Source organism: Anomaloglossus baeobatrachus, chromosome 3 (assembly GCF_048569485.1).
Source record: "Anomaloglossus baeobatrachus isolate aAnoBae1 chromosome 3, aAnoBae1.hap1, whole genome shotgun sequence".
NCBI classification, from domain to species: Eukaryota; Metazoa; Chordata; class Amphibia; order Anura; family Aromobatidae; genus Anomaloglossus; species Anomaloglossus baeobatrachus.
In genome coordinates, this window is record NC_134355.1 from 55,747,975 (window position 1) to 55,770,631 (window position 22,657).

Genomic DNA, 22,657 nt, shown 5'->3' on the forward strand with positions numbered 1-22,657 from the left:
ACAAACGGAACGGTCATGTGAATGAGCCCACCTGCAGCTATTGCAGCGTGTGCGGGCTGTGAGATCAGGAGTCAGCTGACTCCAGCACCGGCCGATAAATTCTGTGTCCCGCTGCAGAAGGATCCGGTAAAATAACGGTTGCATGCGTTGCACATTTAATCCACAGGATCCGGTCATATGCGGTTTGCGGATGATACGGACGACACACAGACTAGGCAAGAGGGAAAAAAGCAATCTCATCACACCGTCACTTTTTTTCCCCCAATTATTTTTTTCACATGTTGCGCCGGCTAATAATCATAATTTCTGTGTACACACACACACACTCACACACACACACTCACACTCACACACAAACACTCACAAACAAACACAAACTCACACACACTCACGCACAAACACTCACAAAAACACACACACACACACATTCACACACAAACACTCACAAACACACACACACACACTTTCTTCCCCTGGTTGTGTGCAGAGCTGGCAGCTTTGGATGTCTCTGTGTGATTTCTCTCATCCACACAGGGAAGAGGCAGGGAGGAGGCTTTGGGTGGAGATCTGAGGGGGGTGTGTTAGATAAGCTAGACACCGCCCTAGAGCCACAAAGAATTCTGGAACTTGTAGGAACTGAACACAGGAAGTCCGAGGAGAGATTAACCCCATCAGAGCTGGAGCCAGCAATGAGCATGTGCTGCTAGTGCACAATAAAACCTAATTTTGCTGAAAAAAACATAATAGATGTGTTGAGGGGCACATATTAGCAAGATTTATCAGGAAAAAAAAAAACAGTTTTGGTAACTGGACAGCTTCTTTAAAGGAATTAAAAAGGTCTGCTGCTTGTGTCTTATTGCCAAACATCACAGGAGGTCTTTATCCATCTTTTGGAGTCCATGCCTGATAGGTCAGAGCGGCTTTGGTGGCGTAAGTGGCGCATACTCAAGGTTAGGCATGTGATTTTAATGTTATAGTAGATAGATGTATAATTTACGCGTATTATATTTTTCAGCTACTGTAGGTGAATTTTAGATTCTTTGGAGTAAAATAACATGTTGTGCTTTATACAGTATTTGTCTTTGCATTACGGATTGTTTGAGTACAAAGAAAGCATTTTGTCAGTGTCGCTGAGTGGCTTTCTACATCCTGGCCTCGATTTAACAAAAAAAAAGCCACTATTGCATCAGTCTCGCTATATAAGCTAAAAATCGCAGGTGGCATTTTGCTGAAAAGACTAACTCCACGCAGTCACATTGATTTCATTTTTGAAAATGATATTTGGTAATAAAAAACCTGTTCTTTCCCTATTTATACCTTGCTACTATTTTTATTCGCACATTTGCTAATATTGAATGAATAGTCTGTAGCACTTATATAATCCTTCGATTTTAGGACCAACTGGGCACAAGCTATAAATCTTGAGAGAATTGGTAGCTGAGAAGCGATAAAAGTCACAAAATGTTCTCCTTAACAAAGTCTGTACAGATGTGTCACACATCATCAAGAGACGCGAGAGGACGGAGGGATTTAAAAGCCGCTTGATATCCACCAGGTCAGTTATGTCTGCTCTTTATAGGGAATATTTTTTTTTTTCGAGAGTTTGTCTTCATGGAATCATGCTGAACTATTGTGAGGAAACAATAAAAAAAAATGGCTACCGCTAAATAAAATTAAAGGTTTTCACATACACTATGAATCATAGCAATGTCAGGCAGGGGCTGACATATTTATCGCATTGCCTGTGGACATTGTAAATGGCATATTCAGAAACAGACCATCGATGCCCATACTGCAACCATTGGTGTAAAATAAAACCTCAGTCCTTCTTCTTTGAAACCATTTAATAATAATTATATTTACTAAAATAACAAATATATATATATATTATAATTAATAATTATTATAACAATTAGAATTGACATACACTGCCATTACTGTGTCAATAAGGGTTGTTTGAGCTTTTATATAGAGGATATCTGCATTACTTTGTAAGAATTCAATTTTTATGGCAATCTTAAAGGGAAACTGTCACTCTTTTGCATTTTTTTAGTTACTAATATGGGCATGCAGGTGGCATAAAGGTGAGATTAGCCATACCTGTATGCCTCCTGGATGAGGGGTTGTTTGGGAAAAATCCTCTTTTATATCTTCTATCTTCCAGTCTATGGGGCATGATCTGTTCTGAAGATAAAAGCGAGATTAGCAATACCTGTACAGCTCCTGTATGAGTGGTCGTTTGGCAAAAATCCTCTTTTATATCTTCTATCTTCCAGGCTATGGGGTGTGTTATGCTCAGAAGATAAGCTGGCCTCTGGTCTTCATTATATAGGATTCCTCCTCCCCTTCTTTTCAAAGTCACTGTGACATCAGGTGCGTGGCCGGAAATCCCGCGCCTGCATATTCCGCCTGACGTCCCTCCCTGCACTGTTTCGCCGTTCTTTGGGCACAGGCTTCCATTTTGCTGTGAGCAGGTGCCAGGGATTCACTGCTGCTTCATAGTGCAGGAAGAATGCACAGGCCTGGGTTTTCTTGCCGTGCACTTGACATCACAGACTCTGAAGAGAAGACAAGGAAGACTCCTGTATAATGATGACCAGAGCCTGACATCTTCCAGGCAGCACACACCCCATAGCTCGGAAGATAGAAGATATAAAAGAGGATTTTTGCCAAATGACCTATCATCCAGGAGGCATACGGGTATGGTTAATTTCACCTCTATGCCACCTGTATGCCCGTATTAATAACTAAAATAACACAAAAGGGTGACAGATTCCCTTTAAAAAGTAAAAAGCCCCCATAAATATTAGACTAATTACACACAAACGTATGCAAAATTGTCTATTTTACATCCAGAAAAAATGATTTTTTTCATCCTTTTTGTCACGTTTGTGATATTTTTATAGCATTTTTATACATCCGCATTGCATCTTTCTCTACATAAATAATTGAATAAATAATAAAGGTCAAATACAGTTTCCTATCATAATCATTGTAATGGATCCATGAAAAAAGTATGCCATGTGGAGCGGATGGTAACCTATATATCCATTTTTTACACATTCATTGACTTATCATTGATGAGTCTGATCCAGAATACAGTAGTGCATGCTGAAAATGTTTTTTTTTTTTTATACTCACGCCATCAATCCGTGTACATTGAAATGCATTTGTCAGTGTGCTGTCCATAGGCTATCAGTTTTGCATATAAACAGCACACAGACGTCTAATACGTTAATTTGAATAAGTCCTTAGACTAGTGTTGGCTGAAGAGGAATGTTGACCTGATTTTGGACTGCCGATTGCTTTGTTCACCCAGAAATAGGCTACCGGCACAGATGTCTGTTGGTGACTTTCTCATAGAGAACACAAGAGCACTCTGCCGAATGAGATGGCCATCAGCTGAACGATCAGCCGGAGCATCGTTCAGTTGACTGACATATAGTATATATAGCCGGCTCAATTCAGAGCAAAATATTGCCTATCCTGTGAGTAGGATATAACTTGCTGATTTTTGGGGTTTTCACTGCTAGACCTACACCAAAATTGAGAAAGAGGACCACTTCCTCACTCTAAAAGGCCATTTCAGTGCCCCATTCTCAGGATTGATGGAGTCCAAGCATTCAACAAGTTATAATTTATCCCATGAATAAGTAATAACTTGCCCCTTTAGAAAGCCTGTGGCATCCTACTGTCACGGATGTGTCACGGCCTGTCACAAAGGTATCAGGACCGGCTGACAATCCAGTGGCAGAAAGTGCTAGAAGATCACAGAGATTGGCAGCACATGTTGTTATCTGACAGTTTCCCGTTTCTGCAATAGGCGGACTCTATGACCCTGGAAAACTGTCGACCTTCCTCTCAGTTGCTATCCTCTGACTTCCTTTATTATCCTCACCCTGGGGTGGTTTGGGTGTAGGTTATAGTTTGTTCCTTGCTGAGCTCTGGAGAAGTAATCTTCTGTTGCTCCAGAGACTTCTGTGGTTGCTGTTGTTCAGACTATGATCCTCCTGAATTGTAAAGCGCTGCGGAATATGTTGGTGCTATAGAAATAAAGATTATTATTATTATTATTATTAGATAGCAAACATTTGTCTACCAGGGCTCTGGTGATTGCAGTCTTGTTTTCCCTATATTGTTGCCTTGTCTTCCTTTAGTGTTAGTAGTGTTGACTTAGTGCTCATACCCTCCATTTTACTTAGGGCCCATTTCCCATGAAAAGACAGGACCCCAGGTTTTCCAGCTCAGCAACAGATGCAGATCCTCTATAGTGTTATTGAGGGCAGTGATGATGATCTGCAGGTTGTTGTCAGGGGTCAGCACTTCCCCGTTTCCCTAGCTATATTGTATTCATTCCCCCTTCCTGTGTGTTGTCCTATATGGCTGATATAGCCTCTCTCCCCTGTAGTGACACCTACATGAGCACTTTGATGGTTGGCCATGTAATTGACAACAGTGGCATAACTTGAACCTCCTGAGATCTAATGCAAAACCTTTGCCAGTGTTTCTCAATTTCCATATGTAATATGTACTACTTATGGGGCACAGAATCCTTTTAACCCCTGTTTGATTGTGGCTCCTATCTCTGTAGTATCTTACAAGACTGATTGTATACCCATGAAGAAATCCATGATAGGCATTTGAATATTAAGTTCAGACTTTGTGTATCCACTCAAATCTTTCAAAAAAATCACAAAATCTCGTTAAACTTTTCCTAATAATTTTTTTGGTAAATCCATTTTAAGATATGATCGCACTGCGCCTTTTTCCAGCCGTCAAAAGCTCCCCATTTTTCAAGCAGAAGACACTTCAGGAATCCCTCCTTTTGTGACTCGAGATGTCCTTAATGAGCATTTTTTTTCTTGCTGTTTCTTGAGCGGGTTTCCTTTATAATTTCCCCCTGTCATTTTTTTGGACAATTTTTCCAGTCATTTTTGGAAAACCACTAACCAATGAAGAAAATGCTATAGTTTTTTTGTTACAGAAAAGCTTAATCCCTTAACGACTGCGGGCAGCAAAATTACGTGTTAATACCATCCAGCTGCCGTGGGCACCTGGTGGGATCTGCGCACATGTCTGCTGATTTGTACAACTGACATGTGTGCATAGCAGGCACGAGCAGATCTACGATCTGCCCGTGCCTGTTAAGCCCTTAAATGGCGCTGTCAAAATATGACAGCGTCATTATAATTGTGGTCACCCTTAAGCGGGCTTTACACGTTGCGACATCGCTAGCCGATATGTGGTGTTCATTGCCGTAGCGAACATTATCGCTACGGCAGCGTCACACGCACATACCTGCTCTGCGACGTCACTCTGGCCGGTGAACCGCCTCCTTTCTAAGGGGGCGGTTCCTTTGGTGTCACAGCGACGTCACACGGCAGGCGTCCAATAGTAGCGGAGGGGCGGAGATGAGCGGGACTTAACATCCCGCCCACCTCCTTCCTTCCGCATTGCCGGTGGAGGCAGGTAAGGAGATGTTCGTCGCTCATGCGGTGTCACACATAGCGATGTGTGCTGCCGCAGGAATGAGAAACAACATCGCTAATAAGCACAAAACGATTTTTTGTTTGAGGACGACCTCTCTGTGGCAAACGATTTTGACCGCTTTTGCGATCGCTTAAGGTCGCTCATAAGTGTCACACACTGCGATATCGTTAATGAAACCGGATGTGCGCCACAAACACCGTGACCCCGACGATAATTCATTAACGAAATCGTAGTTTGTAAAACCCGCTTAAGAGTTCAGTCACCCCCCAAAACCAGAAGTCACATGCAGGGCCGGCCTTAACCTGAATGGCGCCCTGTGCAAAACTGCCCTTTGGTGTCCCCCCCCTACTGATTTTTTACCCAGTTTCCCAGGAAACAAACGAGGACAGGAGGCCATCTTTTTTTATATCCTAAGAAAATTGATCTCTTCAAATGTACAATAAATTACAAATTTGTGCTGGAGAATCTGCACCTCAAATCCACATTAATGTCACCACATCTGATCTCGTTTTTTTAGAGGTCTTCCGATTTCAACCATTTATGCCAAATCCATGGATATTACACCCCACCCCAGCTCCGACTCCACTCCTCAAGCCCTCCACACTCACCACCATTCTTGGAAAAACGTGTGTGTTATTATTATTATTATTATTATTATTGTTTATTTATAGAGCACCATTGATTCCATGGTGCTGTACATGAGGGGGTTACATACAGAATACATGTACACGTTACAATAGACAGACTAGCACAGGGGGAAGAGGGCCCTGCCCTTGCGGGCTTACATCCTAAAGGATTTTGGGGAGGAGACAGTAGGTGGGGTGTAGGTTGGGCGGCAGCTCCGCACGGTGGTGGGGCGGCAGCTCCGCACGGTGGTGGGGCGGCAGCTCCGCACGGTGGTGGGGCGGCAGCTCCGCACGGTGGTGGGGCGGCAGCTCCGCACGGTGGTGGGGCGGCAGCTCCGCACGGTGGTGGGGCGGCAGCTCCGCGCGGTGGTGGGGCGGCAGCTCCGCGCGGTGGTGGGGCGGCAGCTCCGCACGGTGGTGGGGCGGCAGCTCCGCACGGTGGTGGGGCGGCAGCTCCGCACGGTGGTGGGGCGGTGAGGTCATTGTAGATTATAGGCATTTCTGAACAGATGAGTTTTCAGGGTCCGTTTGAAGTTTGCAAGTGTAGTAGATAGTCTGACGTGTTGAGGCAGTGAGTTCCAGGAGACTGGGGATGCTCGGGAGAAGTCTTGGAGTCGGTTGCATGAGGAGCGAATGAGAGAGGAGGATAGAAGGAGATCTTGGGAGGACCGGAGGTTACGTTTTGGAGTGTAGCGAGAGATTAGTTCAGAGATATATGGAGGAGACAGATTATGGATAGCTTTGTAGGTCAGTGTTAGTAATTTGAATTGGATACGGTGGAAGATTGGGAGCCAGTGGAGGGACTTGCAGAGAGGAGAAGCGGGGTGGTATTGAGGAGAGAGGTGGATCAGTCGGGCAGCAGAATTAAGGATGGACTGGAGAGGGGCGAGCGTGTTAGCAGGGAGACCACAGAGGAGGATGTTGCAGTAGTCGAGGCGGGAGATTATGAGAGCATGCACTAGCATTTTTGTAGATTGGGGATTGAGGAAAGGGCGGATTCTGGAGATATTTTTGAGTTGAAAACGGCAGGAGGTGGTGAGGGATTGGATGTGTGTGTGTGTATATTTTATATATTTATATATGTATATATATATATATATATATATATATATATATATATATATATATACAGTTAGGTCCAGAAATATTTGGACAGTGACACAAGTTTTGTTATTTTAGCTGTTTACAAAAACATGTTCAGAAATACAATTATATATATAATATGGGCTGAAAGTGCACACTCCCAGCTGCAATATGAGAGTTTTCACATCCAAATCGGAGAAAGGGTTTAGGAATCATAGCTCTGTAATGCATAGCCTCCTCTTTTTAAAGGGACCAAAAGTAATTGGACAAGGGACTCTAAGGGCTGCAATTAACTCTGAAGGCGTCTCCCTCGTTAACCTGTAATCAATGAAGTAGTTAAAAGGTCTGGGGTTGAGTACAGGTGTGTGGTTTTGCATTTGGAAGCTGTTGCTGTGACCAGACAACATGCGGTCTAAGGAACTCTCAATTGAGGTGAAGCAGAACATCCTGAGGCTGAAAAAAAAGAAAAAATCCATCAGAGAGATAGCAGACATGCTTGGAGTAGCAAAATCAACAGTCGGGTACATTCTGAGTAAAAAGGAATTGACTGGTGAGCTTGGGAACTCAAAAAGGCCTGGGCGTCCACGGATGACAACAGTGGTGGATGATCGCCGCATACTTTCTTTGGTGAAGAAGAACCCGTTCACAACATCAACTGAAGTCCAGAACACTCTCAGTGAAGTAGGTGTATCTGTCTCTAAGTCAACAGTAAAGAGAAGACTCCATGAAAGTAAATACAAAGGGTTCACATCTAGATGCAAACCATTCATCAATTCCAAAAATAGACAGGCCAGAGTTAAATTTGCTGAAAAACACTTCATGAAGCCAGCTCAGTTCTGGAAAAGTATTCTATGGACAGATGAGACAAAGATCAACCTGTACCAGAATGATGGGAAGAAAAAAGTTTGGAGAAGAAAGGGAACGGCACATGATCCAAGGCACACCACATCCTCTGTAAAACATGGTGGAGGCAACGTGATGGCATGGGCATGCATGGCTTTCAATGGCACTGGGTCACTTTTGTGTTTATTGATGACATAACAGCAGACAAGAGTAGCCGGATGAATTCTGAAGTGTACCGGGATATACTTTCAGCCCAGATTCAGCCAAATGCCGCAAAGTTGATCGGACGGCGCTTCATAGTACAGATGGACAATGACCCCAAGCATACAGCCAAAGCTACCCAGGAGTTCATGAGTGCAAAAAAGTGGAACATTCTGCAATGGCCAAGTCAATCACCAGATCTTAACCCAATTGAGCATGCATTTCACTTGCTCAAATCCAGACTTAAGACGGAAAGACCCACAAACAAGCAAGACCTGAAGGCTGCGGCTGTAAAGGCCTGGCAAAGCATTAAGAAGGAGGAAACCCAGCGTTTGGTGATGTCCATGGGTTCCAGACTTAAGGCAGTGATTGCCTCCAAAGGATTCGCAACAAAATATTGAAAATAAAAATATTTTGTTTGGGTTTGGTTTATTTGTCCAATTACTTTTGACCTCCTAAAATGTGGAGTGTTTGTAAAGAAATGTGTACAATTCCTACAATTTCTATCAGATATTTTTGTTCAAACCTTCAAATTAAACGTTACAATCTGCACTTGGATTCTGTTGTAGAGGTTTCATTTCAAATCCAATGTGGTGGCATGCAGAGCCCAACTCGCGAAAATTGTGTCATTGTCCAAATATTTCTGGACCTAACTGTACATACATACATATACACACCCACACACACACACACACACACACACACACACACACACACAGAGTCATGGCCAAAAGTGTTAGCACCTTTGAAGTTGTTCCAGAAAATAAAGCATTTCCCTTAGAAAATTAATAATACACCCCCTACACCTACTCTCTCCATAATATACTCTCTACACCACCCCTTTCCATAATCTCTCTCCTACACTGCCCCTATTTATAATATCTCCACACACTGCCCCTCTGTAAAGTATCTCACACACACACACACACACTGCTGCTCTGTATAATATCTCTCCCACACACACTGCTCCTCTGTATAATATCTCTCCCACACACGCTGCTCCTCTGTATAATATCTCTCCCACACACACTGCTCCTCTCACACACACTGCACCTCAGTGTACTATCCCCCCACATACTGTTCCTCAGTATAATATCCCCACACACACTGCTCCTCAGTATAATATCCCCCCCACACACTGCTTCTCTGTATAATATCCCCCACACACAATGCCCCTCTGCATAATACCGCCCCACACACTGCTCCCCTGTATAATATCCCCCACACACAATGTTCCTGTGTATAATATCCTCCCACCCACACTGCTCCTCTGTATAATATCCTCCCACACACACTGCTCCTCTGTATAATATCCTCCCACACACCGCTCCTCTGTATAATATCCTCCCACACACTGCTCCTCTTTATAATATCCTCCCACACAATGCTCCTCTGTATAATATCTCCCCACAAACACTGCTCCTCTTTATAATATCCTCCCACACAATGCTCCTCTGTATAATATCTCCCCACAAACACTGCTCCTCAATATAGCCCCTCCACACACTGCTCCTCTGTATAATGTCCCACACGTACACTGCTCCTCTGTAAATACCAACACACTGCCCATTTGTATAATATCCCACACACTGCTCCTCTGTTTAGCATCCTCCACACACACACACACACACACACTGCCCCTTTATATACCCCCCACACACTGCATCTCTGTATAATATGCACACACACAATGACCCTTTGTTTAATATCCCTCATGTACGCTGCCCCTTTGTACACTATCCCCCACACAAGCTGCCCCTCTTTATTTATATCCTCACACACACACACACAATGCTCCTCTGTATATCACCCCACACACACTACCCCTCTGTATACTATCCCCCCACACACATTGTCTCTCTGTATAATATCCTCCTGTTATATATGTCCAAGTCCTGGTATATATGTCTGCATCCTGGGCCCTTCCTGGTATGCATGTCCCCATCCTGGTTTACTTGTCCCTATCCTGGTATATATGTCCAATCCTGGGCACCTTCTGGTATGTATATCCCACTCCTGGGCACATTCTGGTATATATATCCCCATCCTTGTTTTTGTCCCCTTCTTGGTATATATGTCCTCCTCCCGGTATATATGTTCCCATCCTGGTTTATTTGTCCCTTCCCAGCAAATACATATATATCCACATCCTAGGCTCCTCCTGATGTATATATATTCCCCTCCTGGGCACATTCTGGTATATATGTCCCCATCCTTGTTTTTGTCCCCTTCCTGGTATATATCTTCACCTTCTTGTGTATATGTGCCTTTCCTGGGTTTCTCGTCGTATATTTGTTTACTGCAAAAAGAAAAAAAACAAACATTTTACTCACCCTCCCCAGCTCCCACATCCTGCAGCGTCCTCTTTGAGCAGCGATGCATTTCAGCTGGATGTGTACCCTCCACACATCCAGCTAAAGCAAGGCAGGGGCTGCAGTCAGCGGGCGCCCCCCCACGGCTGTAGTCAGCGCCCCCCCCCCCCCCGTAGCTGTAGTCAACGCCCCCCCCGCCCCTGGAGTCAGCACCCCCCGCCCCTGGAGTCAGAACCCATCCCCTGACCCTGTGGCTAAAGTCAGCGCCCCCGACCACGCCCCCCCGCGGTTGTAGTCAGTGCCCCACCACCACCACCCGCAGCTGTAGTCAGCGGCCCCTCCCCGTCACCTGCGGCTGTAGTGAGCAGCCCACCCCACCCCACGCAGCTGTAGCCAGCGGCCCCCCTGCCCCCCGCGGCTGTAGTCAGCGGCCCCCCACGGCTGTAGTCAGCGGCCCCCCTGCGGCTGTAGTCAGCGACTCCCCCACCCCCGCGGCTGTAGTCAGCAGCTCCTTCACCCCCCGCGGCTGTAGGCAGCGGCCCCACCACCACCCGTGGCTGTAGTAAGTGGCCCCGCTCCCCGCAGCTATAGTCATCAGCCCCCCCCCGCCACCCGCGGCTGTAGTCAGCGCCCCCTCCCCTGCGGCTGAAGTCAGCGGCTCCCCCACCACCCTCGGCAATCTTCAGCTCATAGGGCGCCTACCTCTCCCTGCCGGATGCCGCGCGCTCGCCAGCTCCACGTTGCCCGCAGCACTGTGATGAGGTGCAGAGCGATGACCTCATCACATTGAGCTGCGGGATGACGCGCCACCTTTCTGCTCTGCTCCACTCACAGTGCCTCCCCACCACATGGCTAATTTGCATGTGATACCCTAGAAGGACTTCGCATGCACCTTAGTCATGTGCAGACTGCAGTAGTGGCTGAAGCGACACCGCGCCCCTCCGCTGCAGCTGTGACTGGGGCTCGGTGAAGGTGGTGGGCCCGGCTGGCCAGGCGCTACATAAAGCTAAGTAAGTAACCGGCGGCGGTTACAGTAAAAACGCTGTGCTGGGACCGGAGGAGCCAGGAAATGTACAACTTCTTACCTCTCTGCTGCGCCCCCCCTGAAGCATGGCCGTCGGTGCCCTGTGCGACTGCACAAGTTGCACATGCCTAAAGCCGGCCATGGTCACATGACATGGTCACGTGACGTGATCACGTGGATCCGATGATTGTCATGGTAGCACAAGGTCATGTGATGACTCCTGTAGCTCACATGACTCACTTCCTGTTTCACTGGCCAAGAACTTTATTAGACAGGAGATGAGATGAGCATATCTGGTGTTCAAAGCTGTGCAGCTGTGATCAGCAAATATGTAAAAGTGATCAGACTGCTGATCCTTATAGTATCCCTTTTAGGTGTTTAGTAAAATAAAAAACAAATAAAAAAAAGTTTTGAAAACTTAAAAAAAAAAAAATCGAAAAATTAAAAAAAAAAAACAATAGTTCAAATCACCCCCCTTTCGCCCCATTGAAAATTAAAGGGTTAAAAAATATACACACATTTGGTATTGCCGTGTTCAGAAACGCCTTCTTTATCAAAATGTAAAAATAAATTAATGTAGTTGATAAACGGCGTAGCGGCAAAAAATTCCAAACACCAAAATTACGTTTTTTGGTCGCCACAGATTTTACGCAAAGTGCAATAACTGACTAGCAAAATGTAACATCTGTGCAAAAATAGTACCGCTAAAAACGTCAGCCTGAGATGCAAAAAATAAGCCATCACTGAGCCTCATATCCTAAAAAATGAGAACGCTATGGGTTGCGGAAAATGGCGCAAAACGAGCGCCACTTTTTTTGGACAAACATCTGATTTTTTTTTTTTAACCCCTTAGGTAAAAAATAAACCTATTCATGTTTGGAGTCTATGAACTAGCACCGACCTGAGGCATCACAGCGACACATCAGTTTTACCATATAGTGAAAACAGTGAATAAAATATATCAAAAACAATAGTGCAATCACACTTTTTTTTTGCAATTTTTCCGCATTTGGAATTTTTGTTGTCATTTTCCAGTACACTATATGGTAAAACTCATGATTTCATTTAAAAGTAGAGCTCATTCCCCAAAAAACGAGCCCTCAAATGACCATAATGACTGAAAAATAAAATAGTTTTGGCTCTCGGAAGAAAGAAGGCGAAAAAAAAAAACGGAAAGCGCAAAATCGTCCAGTTGTGAAGGGGTTAATGTACAAATAACCGCATCTGTGTCTACAGGATGACTTTATTTTTTAAAGCTTTCCCATTGAAATCTATAGTCAGGTATTGAGCGTCTTTCCTACCTGAAAATGCATGAGGAATGAACGTTATTTTCTTTTTAAACGTGCGACATCTTTTGAAAGAATGAAACATTTGAAAGAAGCTCAGAAGCCCGAACATAAGAACAGCAAGTTGTTTGTACATAGAAATAAATCCATTATTTTGAGCGTTTCAGCACTTTTTGTGGCATTTTCTGCACACACAAAAATGTGAGCAGGTGCAGTATGAACATACCCTTAAGGCTACTTTACACGCTGCGATATCGGTCCCGATATCGCTAGCGTGGGTACCCGCCCCCATCTGTTGTGCGACATGGGCAAATTGCTGCCCGTGCCGCACAACATCGCGCAGACCCATCACACATACTTACCTGCCCGGCGACGTCGCTGTGACCGTCAAACCGCCTCCTTTCTAAGGGGGCGATCCGTGCGGCGTCACAGCGACGTCACTGAGCGGCCGCCCAATAGAAGCGGAGGGGCGGAGATGAGTGGCCGGAACATCCCGCCCACCTCCTTCCTCCCTCATAGCAGCCGGGAGGCAGGTAAGGAGAGGTTCCTCGTTCCTGCGGCGTCACACATAGCGATGTGTGCTGCCGCAGGAGCGACGAACTACATCGTTACTGCTGCAGTAACGATAATCGAGAATGGACCCCCATGTCACCGATGAGAGATTTTGCACGTTTTTGCAACGATGCAAAATCGCTCATCGGTGTCACACGCAGCAACATCGCTAATGCGGCCGGATGTGCGTCACAAATTCCATGACCCCAACGACTCCGCATTAGCGATGTTGCAGCGTGTAAAGCCCCCTTTACTGACAATATGAAGAATTTTTGGAGGTTTTTTTTTTTCCTGAAGAGGTTTTCAAAAATTAAACAATACAAGGGCATGCTACTTCTTTTATGCAAGTCCTGATGGAATATTTTCCAAAGTAGACATTGCTAAATCAAAAAAGTGTGTAAACCTTTTTTACAGGGGTTATCCATGGAAAACATTACCCTCCTATGCCATGCAATTTTAGGATCACTGGGGGTCCCAGGATCACTAGAACTGGTGTCCTCAGGCTATGTTCCTGAATAGTTTGAATCTATGAGTGATGCTGCATGTGCGCTAATTCAAAGCCTTTATAGACAATGAAATTATCTGAGTAGGTAAGAAAAGACCCAGTTCAAATTCTGGGTGAAAAAAAAAGAGTTATTTAAAAAAGTAACAACATTTCCACCAATAAAAAAGGTCTTCATCAAGTACATACTTGATAAAGATCTTTTTTGATCGCTTGAAACGTTGTTACCTCTTTATATGGCAGAATAAACTTTTGGACTCTTTTTTTTTTTTTTTTTCACCTGGGATTTGGACGCTGTCTTTTTAACTTATTGGACTTTCTTTAAGTGGGTTCCTTGGCTTTTTTGATTTGCGTCTGTAAAGCTCGCCAGCGATGTAGAGGCAGCGAACGGGATTAGTGGATCCACTGCACCACAGGGGGGCCCGGGCTTACCATTTATTGGGAGAGGCTTACCTAAGCACCCACCGCCAGGTACTACTCCTAGGGCAGTGACTGGGACTGTGGCAGCTGACCCCCAGGACAGATGATGAACTCAGGTATAAACGGGTACAGGCGGAGTCACTGAAGCAGGCTGGACAGGCGGATACGGACAGGAATGGTGGGCACGGCAGGGATAGACAGGTATGGGAAGGCAGGAACCTGAGATGAACACAGAGTTAACAGGACCTGTCAACTAGCTAGCAGACTGGTATGCTGACTAACCAAATATGTTGCGCAGGCACCTCCCCTAATGAAAGGATGCCTTAAATAAACTGTGCCTCTCAGCCATAGGCTGAGAGGCATTTCCTGGAAATATCATGCCAGCCCTTTAAAAGGAGGACTGGTGTGTGCGCATGCGTCTTAGGTGCACTTCTGGGAACACTGTGTGGCATGTACAGGACTCAAGAAGTCAAAGAAGCAGCAGAGGCGTGCATGGCCAGGGGAGTGGGAGGTGAGGACGTGACAGGCCAGGGTGACTCAGCCAGGATGGTGAGTAAGTCGGGGTCTCAGCATCCACCAATAAAGTGCTGCACAATGTTCCTCTTCGCTCTGAAGAAATTAATTGATCACTGTCATAGAATCATACAATGGTAGAGTTGGAAAGGACCTCAAAGGTCATCAGGTCCAACCCCCTGTGAGTGCAGATTTTCAAAAATCATCCCAGCTACCGTATTTTTCAGACTATAAGATGCACCGGACCATAAGAAGCACCCTGGTTTTAGAGGAGGAAAATAGGAAAATAAAATTTTAATCAAAAAATGTGGTCATGACACACTGTTATGGGGCGAGGATCTGCTGCTGACACTGTTATGGGGGTAATGTCCCCAAATTCTCTATTAAGGTACCCCAGCCTGGTAATGATCCTCCTGCCTTGTATATACAGTATATGTCCCTCATCCTGGTATAGCCCCCATCCTGCTATATAGTGTCATCCTGGCATATGGCCGCATCCTGCTATATACTGGCATATGGCCGCATCCTGCTATATACCCCTTCCTAGCATATGGCCCCATCCTGCTATATAACCCATCCTGGCATACGGCCCATTCCTGTTATATACCTCCATCCTGCTATATACCCCCATCCTGCTCATATACCCCCATCCTGCTCATATACCCCCATCCTGCTCATATACCCCCATCCTGCTCATAATTTACCCTCATCCTGCTCATAATATACCCCCATCCATAAATATTCATACTCGCCTTACTTCACTCCCTGCAGCATCGCTCCTCCTCCGTCTGTGTCAGCAGCAGCGCTGGAGTGTGAAGCTGGCCACGATCCCTGCAGCATTGCGATGTCCTCCTGTCTGTGCCGGCGGCAGCTGTGTGTTGACACGTGCGCACAGTGATGACGTCATCGTTATGCGCACCGCTAGTCTCCACACAGCCGCGGCCGGCACAGACAGGAGGATATTGCGGTGCTGCAGGGATCGTGGCTGGTGAGTTATACTGATTCACTGCACCCCGCGCTGATGATGATGCGCGGGGGGCAGTGAATACAGCCGCACATGATCACTCCATGCTGTAGTTGCCAGGGGTGATCATGCGGCAGACTGTTTAATATGCTCGCATTCCCCACCCATTACCCCACTCACTTGTCAGCAGCGGCTTCAGAGCTGAGGGATGATGGGCGGGAGGATGGGCGTGCATATTAAATGAGCGGGTCCACGTGGTTTCGGCAGGCGCTGCTACAGCCTGCTCATGCCGCCGATGACCCGCTCCACCGCAGCACCCTCATTCCCCGCAGCCCTACATTCAGACTATAAGATGCACCCCCCACTGTCCCCCAACATTTGGGGGAAAAAAAGTGCACCTTATAGTCCAAAAACTACGGAATATGTTTATCCAGTTTCCACTTGAAGATTTCCATTGATGGAGAGTTCACCACCTCCAGTAGTTTTCCTAATGTCTAATCTGAATCTCCTTCCTTTAAGTTTCATCCCATTGCTTCTTATACTTCCTTGTGCTAATGAGAATACGGTAGTTCCCTCTGCACTGCGACCTTTCAGATATTTGTAGACCGCTATTAAGTCTCCTCTCAGCCTTCTCTTTTGCAAACTAAACATTCCTAGTTCTTGTAGCCAGTCTTCATAGGACATGATTTTCAGACCTTCTACCTTCTTGGTTGCTCTTCTCTGGACTTGCTCCAATATATTGATGACTTTCTTGAATTGGGGCACGTCCTCATCGGCTGTATATCCGTACCATACACATTGAATGCCACAGGGGGTATGCAAGACCACCAGTCTATTCTAACTTTTCTATAATAGGTATTTGGGTATCTGGGAATCTCCATTTTAGTAATCCGTGTCCCAGTTATGACAATTTTATGCCCTATTCTCATGAAAACAGATAACGGTATGGTGTGATAACCCCTTTAATGTTGCAATATTTCCAAATATACAATTAGACTCCAATAAGGGTTACTACCTAAACCAGCTATAATAAAAAATAAAAATAACAACTTTTCATACTTCTAGTCTTTAAGAAGAAGAAAGTTTTATCGTTTGATAGACAAGCGGGTGAAAAGTCCTATAAATCAGTTTTGTGTACTTTGTGCTGATCCTTTTGGTTAATAGTCTTTATAATTTCTAGTGATTATAGAGGCACGCTTTTATTATAAGTTTGCATAGAAAAATGCTGTTGACAACCAAAGAAGTGTACAAATTTCCCTGCAAGGATCTATTTGCATATAAATAAGATGTGTTTACAGTGAGTGAACTCAAATTCAGATAGGTAATAGCCGGTCCATCAATTGTCAGACATCAGCAGGATTCCAAACAGTTTATTGACAGGCGTGCGCAGAACTGATGTGAATAAGCCCCTTATCAGAGGGAACAAGCCTAGGAGATATTTACATCAAGTATCATCCCCATGTTTTACAGTTCTAAACGCCTAGCACAATAATGGGAGATGTGGCTGAAATAAAACAGCTATACTCATAAATAATAATGAAGCGAAAATCATATTTATCATATAGCATAAGCAATTATACCAGTGTAGGACTAGAGCCGTTATGCAAGGCAACTGGCCCTCCAAATGATAGGCCATAACATCTTATGATGGGAATGCCACTGAGCAGAAAATTGGTAGCACCATAGGCATCAGTGAAGGCCGGTATGTGCTTAACTCCATACCTAGTCATTAAGGTTTCAAGAAATATCAATGAATTTCATGGCAGGCCTGCAGGTTTTTATCAAAAAGTTCCTGCAGCTAAATGGGATGGGAGAATTTTCTATTAATAATACTTTGTTTCTAGGGGAATCCTTTTTACTTCTGGATATCCCCTTTAACAATCTGAAAAAATATGGAAACTTGACCACTAAGGTATCTTCATTCTGTTTAACCTGTGGGCCCCCCGCCTGTTGTCAAAGAGGTTGTCCACAACTTATACCCTAAAGAGAAAACTGCCCCCACTCCTAAAGAAAAACAAAGACCTACCCCGACTTTCTGTAACCTGGGGTGTCTCTGCTGCAAGAAATAGATTAAACTTAAAGAGGTTGTCCCCTACTTTTATATTAGGATAAGTCATCAATGTCTAATCGTCCGGTGTCCGACAACCCGCACCCAGACAATGAGCTGTTAAAGGTCCCAGGACAGCAGCAGGCAGCCGAATGCTCCGTATGGGAGCTGCTCCGTCCTCTGATAGTGGCTGCAGCCGGGTACTACAAATCCGTCTCCTATTTATGAGAAGGGTATTTTTTTCTCTTTAGGGTTGGGGCAGGTCTTTGTTTCTCTTTAGAAGTGAAGCAGATTTTTGTTTCTTGGCAGGAAGAGTGGGCAGATCTTTGTGTCTCTGCAGGTAGTGGGGGCAGGCCTTTGTTTTTCTGTAGGTAGTGGGGGCAGGTCTTGATTCACTGCAGGAAGTGAGGTCAGGCCTTTGTTTCGCTGCAGAAAGTGGGGGCAGGCCTTTGTTTCTATACAAGAAGTGGGGGCAGGTTTTTATCTGCAGAAAGTGGGGGAGTCCTTTGTTTGGCAGTAGGAAGTGGGAGCAGGTCTTTTGTTTCTATACAGGAAGTGGGAGCAGGTCTTTTGTTTCTATACAAGAAGTGGGGGCAGGTTTTTATCTGCAGAAAGTGGGGGAGTCCTTTGTTTGTCAGTAGGAAGTGGGAGCAGGTCTTTTGTTTCTATACAGGAAGTGGGAGCAGGTCTTTTGTTTCTATACAGGAAGTGGGGGCAGGTTTTTATCTGCAGAAAGTGGGGGAGTCCTTTGTTTGTCAGTAGAAAGTGGGAGCAGGTCTTGATTCATTGCAGGAAATGATGGCATGCCTTTGTTTCTCTGCAGGAAATTGGGCAGAACTTTGTTTTTCTGTAGGAAGTGAGGGCAGGCCTTTGTTTCTATACAGGAAGTGGTGGCAGGCATTTGTTTCTATACAGGAAGTGGGGACAGGCCTTCGTCTCTTTACAGGAAGTGGGGGCAGGCCTTCGTTTCTATACAGGAAGTGGGGGCAGGCCTTCGTTTCTATACAGGAAGTGGGGGCAGGTTTTTACCTGCAGAAAGTGGGGGGATTCCTTTGTGTCTCTGCAGGGAGTGGGGGGAGGTCTTTTTTTTCTCTGCTGAAAGTGGTGGAAGAAAGAGTCGATCTTTGTTTCTCTACAGGAAATGTGAGAAGGCCTTTCTGTCTCTACAGAAAATAAATCAGGTCTTTATTTCTCTACTAGAAGTGGTTGTGGGTTTTTTTTTCTGCTGGGGAAGTTCTTTGTCTATCTGCAGGGAGTGGACTGGGTCTTTATTTTTCTAGTGGAAGTTGGCTGGTCTTTGTTTCTCTGTAGGAAGAAAGGGCAGATCTTTGTTTCTATGCAGGAAGTGATGGCAGGCCTTTGTTCCTCTGCGGGAAGTGTGGGTCATTCTTTGCAGGAAATAAGGAGAATGTCTTTATATTTCTGCAGGAAGAGGGGACAAACCTTTGTTTCTCTACAGCAAGAGGGGCCACGTCTCTTTGTTTACAAGATGTGAGATCAGTTTGTTTCTCTACTGGAAGAGGAAGCAAATCTTTTTTTTCCTCTACAGGAAGTAGGGGCAGGTCTTTGTTATTTTACATGAAGTGGGTCTTTTCTCTGCATACAGTGAAGGCTGGACATTTTTCTCTACAGGAAGTTAGGGCAGGTCTTTGTCTCTCTTTTCCAATAGTTCTGTGTATCAAACTGCATACAGCCTTAACAGAGAGGAGGGATTTCAATGCAGCTCAGGGACACATTTGAGCACAATGCATGCTGGGTAGGGAGAGAAAGGAAGTTCTGGATATGGATCCTTTATTACAGACAGAATACTGATGAAGAATGAGAGTCCACTGAAAAAAAGTGGATGGCAAGTTACAAAGCATGAGTATTATTTTATACTAAAGCATCATCATTTGTTTCTTGTTGTGTATGAAGATCTGTAATGGGATGTCTCAGAAAAACATCTTCTTTGTAAATGGAAGCTCACTCAACAAACCGATTCAGATCACTGCAATTGAAATGTAGCATTACATACTGGTCATTTAAATAGAAGACCAATCATGTAGTCGATTGATGGGATGTGTCTCCAGAATGAAAACAATTCTTTGAGAGTGATTCTCTGCCCTTACTGGAAGACAAGGGTCCTGATTAGTGATGGGTGGACCCGGACTGTAAAAGTCTGGATCTGCGCGGTTTCAAACGTACCCAAGTGCCGGATCCAGGCCCGGAATTCTCAGGGAATTCCGGTTAATAATCTGGGTCTGAAAAGAAGAATGAACAAGTGCTTCATAGTTACCGAGTCTCCGATGCGGCTGTAACTTCCTCCGTCGCTCGTTCTTCTTCCAGAGCTTATTATTGCTCATCCATATGCGTTGCTTTCCCCGCCCTCCGGCAGTCCTGGCATTCGTGCAGTGCTTTGGGAACATAGATCAATCATATCCAAAGTTGTAATGGTCAACCATCTAACTTGCATGGGGGTGTCACAACACTGCACTGATTGCATATGTCTTGGAGGAAAAGCATCAAAAATTTTGAAATGTGACGTGCCCTGTAATTTGTTCCCATAGAGAATAAAATGCAGGCAAAGTGTCTGGCAACAGAATGTTGCCTTAACCCAATTGAAAGTGCATGCTTGGCTAATTCTGTTGTGCATGCATTTGGGATGGTTGGAAACAATAGCTGAGACATAACGCTTATAAAAGGCCAGTTTTATGTGAGCTCAGCAGCCAGCGTCAAGGCGTATCTCTTATGCTGGATTCCTATCTTAATGTCTCTACCCAGGCTGAACTGCCTACAATTTTATGGATGGGCAGGAACCTGCTAATAGGAAATTAAAAATTGCGTTAAGCTGGTGGGAAGGAGTGTTCAGTTAGAAGGCATAATCTAAAATGAGAAAACTGACAGCACTTCCTAACAGACAAATGTGAACAGATGCAAAACTGAACATTAAATATACTCTAAAGGGGGCTTTACACGCAACGACATCGCTAACGAGATGTCGTTGGGGGTCACGGAATTCGTGATGCACATCCGGCCGCGTTACCGAAGTCGTTGCGTGTGAAACGTACGAACGAGTGCGAACGATCAAAATTACTCACCTAATCTTTGATCGTTGACACGTCGTTCTAATCCCGAATATCTTTGCTGTTGCAGGACACATGTTGTTCGTCGTTCCTGAGCCAGCACACATCGCTACGTATGACACCCCAGGAACGAGGAACAACACCGTACCTGCGTCCTCCGGCAACAACGAGGTGGGTGTGTCTTTCTTTCGGCTGCTCTCCGCCCCTCCGCTTCTATTGGACAGCTGCCGTGTGACGTCGCTGTGACGCCGCACAAACCACCCCCTTAGAAAGGAGGCGGTTCGCCGGCCACAACAACGTCGCTAGGCAGGTAAGTACATGTGATGGGGGCTAATGATATTGTGCACCACGGGCAACGATTTGCCTGTGACGCACAACCGACGGGGGCGGGTACGATCGGCAGCGACATCACTAGTGATGTCGCTGCGTGTAAAGTGGCCTTAAGAAATATACAGCTGCACTCTGAGACGCTAAAGTATGCAGACATTGAATATAGGAATTTGGACAAGCATTACTCTTAAGGAAATAAATTTAAAAATTGAGACACTTGGCACATAAAAAATGCTGAGTCCCTACCTAGGGTAGAGGCATTTAGTTCATATTTGTCTTTAGTTCCTATTAGCAGGTCCGTGCCCAACCATAAAATTGTAGGCTGTTCAGCCCGAGTTGAGGCATTTAGGTAGGGCCCCAGCATAAGAGATACGCCTTGGCGCTGGCTGCTGGGCTTACATTAAACTGGCCTAAAAGTTTCACTAGTGATACCAACTTATTTTCAGGGGTTCTTGGTGCAGTAGTGAGGCAACTGTTACAAATAGGCTCTAAAGTTGACCATTTAACTTAAATATAAAAGGTAAATCAAACCAAGGTGTTACGTATGCAGCTTAAAACAAAGTGTCCTAGAACCTAAACAGACCATGGAAGTTGAATCCCAGCCCCAATCCCTTAAAAACATCACCAGGAACTGTTTTATTTAAGCCTATTTAGCGATATACAACGTTTTCTCATTTCTCAAAGTGCTTAGGATGCAAGTTAGTAACCATTTACTAAAAGAGCATCTGTTTAAAGTTTAAGCTGATCTGTTTTCCTCGTCCATGGCTGCCCCAGCTACATAAATCACACATTTACAATGTTCTATATTTAAACAATGTACTCGACGATGATGAATATTTTGCAACTTTGCATTTGAATGTATGTGTTGTGATCATGTCACAAAAGCTTCCATTAATAAATGAAGGATTAATATATAATTAATTGTAGCTCGTTAATTTTGTAAGAATTTTGCAAATTTATAATGTTTTCTTAGCAGGTAAACTGGTCTAGTTTATAGATGGTAACATATCCATGAATATTTGGGTGATTTGAAATTACTGGGCCCAGCAACAAAATCTAGTATATGGCACAATTTATAGTAGTGATCTTTAACTTGGGCAGAAAGACTTTTTGGCTTTGGTAACCCTTAGGCTCCAAAAACAAGAAAGGACCACACATTCTTTATCCTCTGCTGCTATGCCATTGATGTAAATACTTATTAATACTTGAAACATCTGCATGTGTATTTTAACCATTTTCGCATATTAATGTCTAAAGTGATGTGTCTTATCGATGGGGGTTCTATTTCTTTGTCTCCCACCAAACATGAGAATGGCGGGGTGGGGGGGTCCTATGACTCCATTTGGAATAGAACAACAATCAGATATTTATCAAATCTCCTCTATAACCACCTTTTTTCGGG

The 22,657-nt window shown here is 44.8% G+C and overlaps 1 protein-coding gene across 1 annotated transcript in view; it reads left to right on the forward strand.

Annotated features, from left to right (window-relative positions):
- Positions 1–22,657, forward strand: part of CAMKMT (calmodulin-lysine N-methyltransferase) — a 654,168-nt gene that overhangs the window by 501,273 nt on the left and 130,238 nt on the right. Inside the window, exon 7 of the mRNA XM_075339193.1 lies at positions 1,489–1,555. Within this exon, the coding sequence (XP_075195308.1) occupies positions 1,489–1,555 (67 nt within the window). The remainder of the gene's footprint in view (positions 1–1,488; positions 1,556–22,657) is intronic.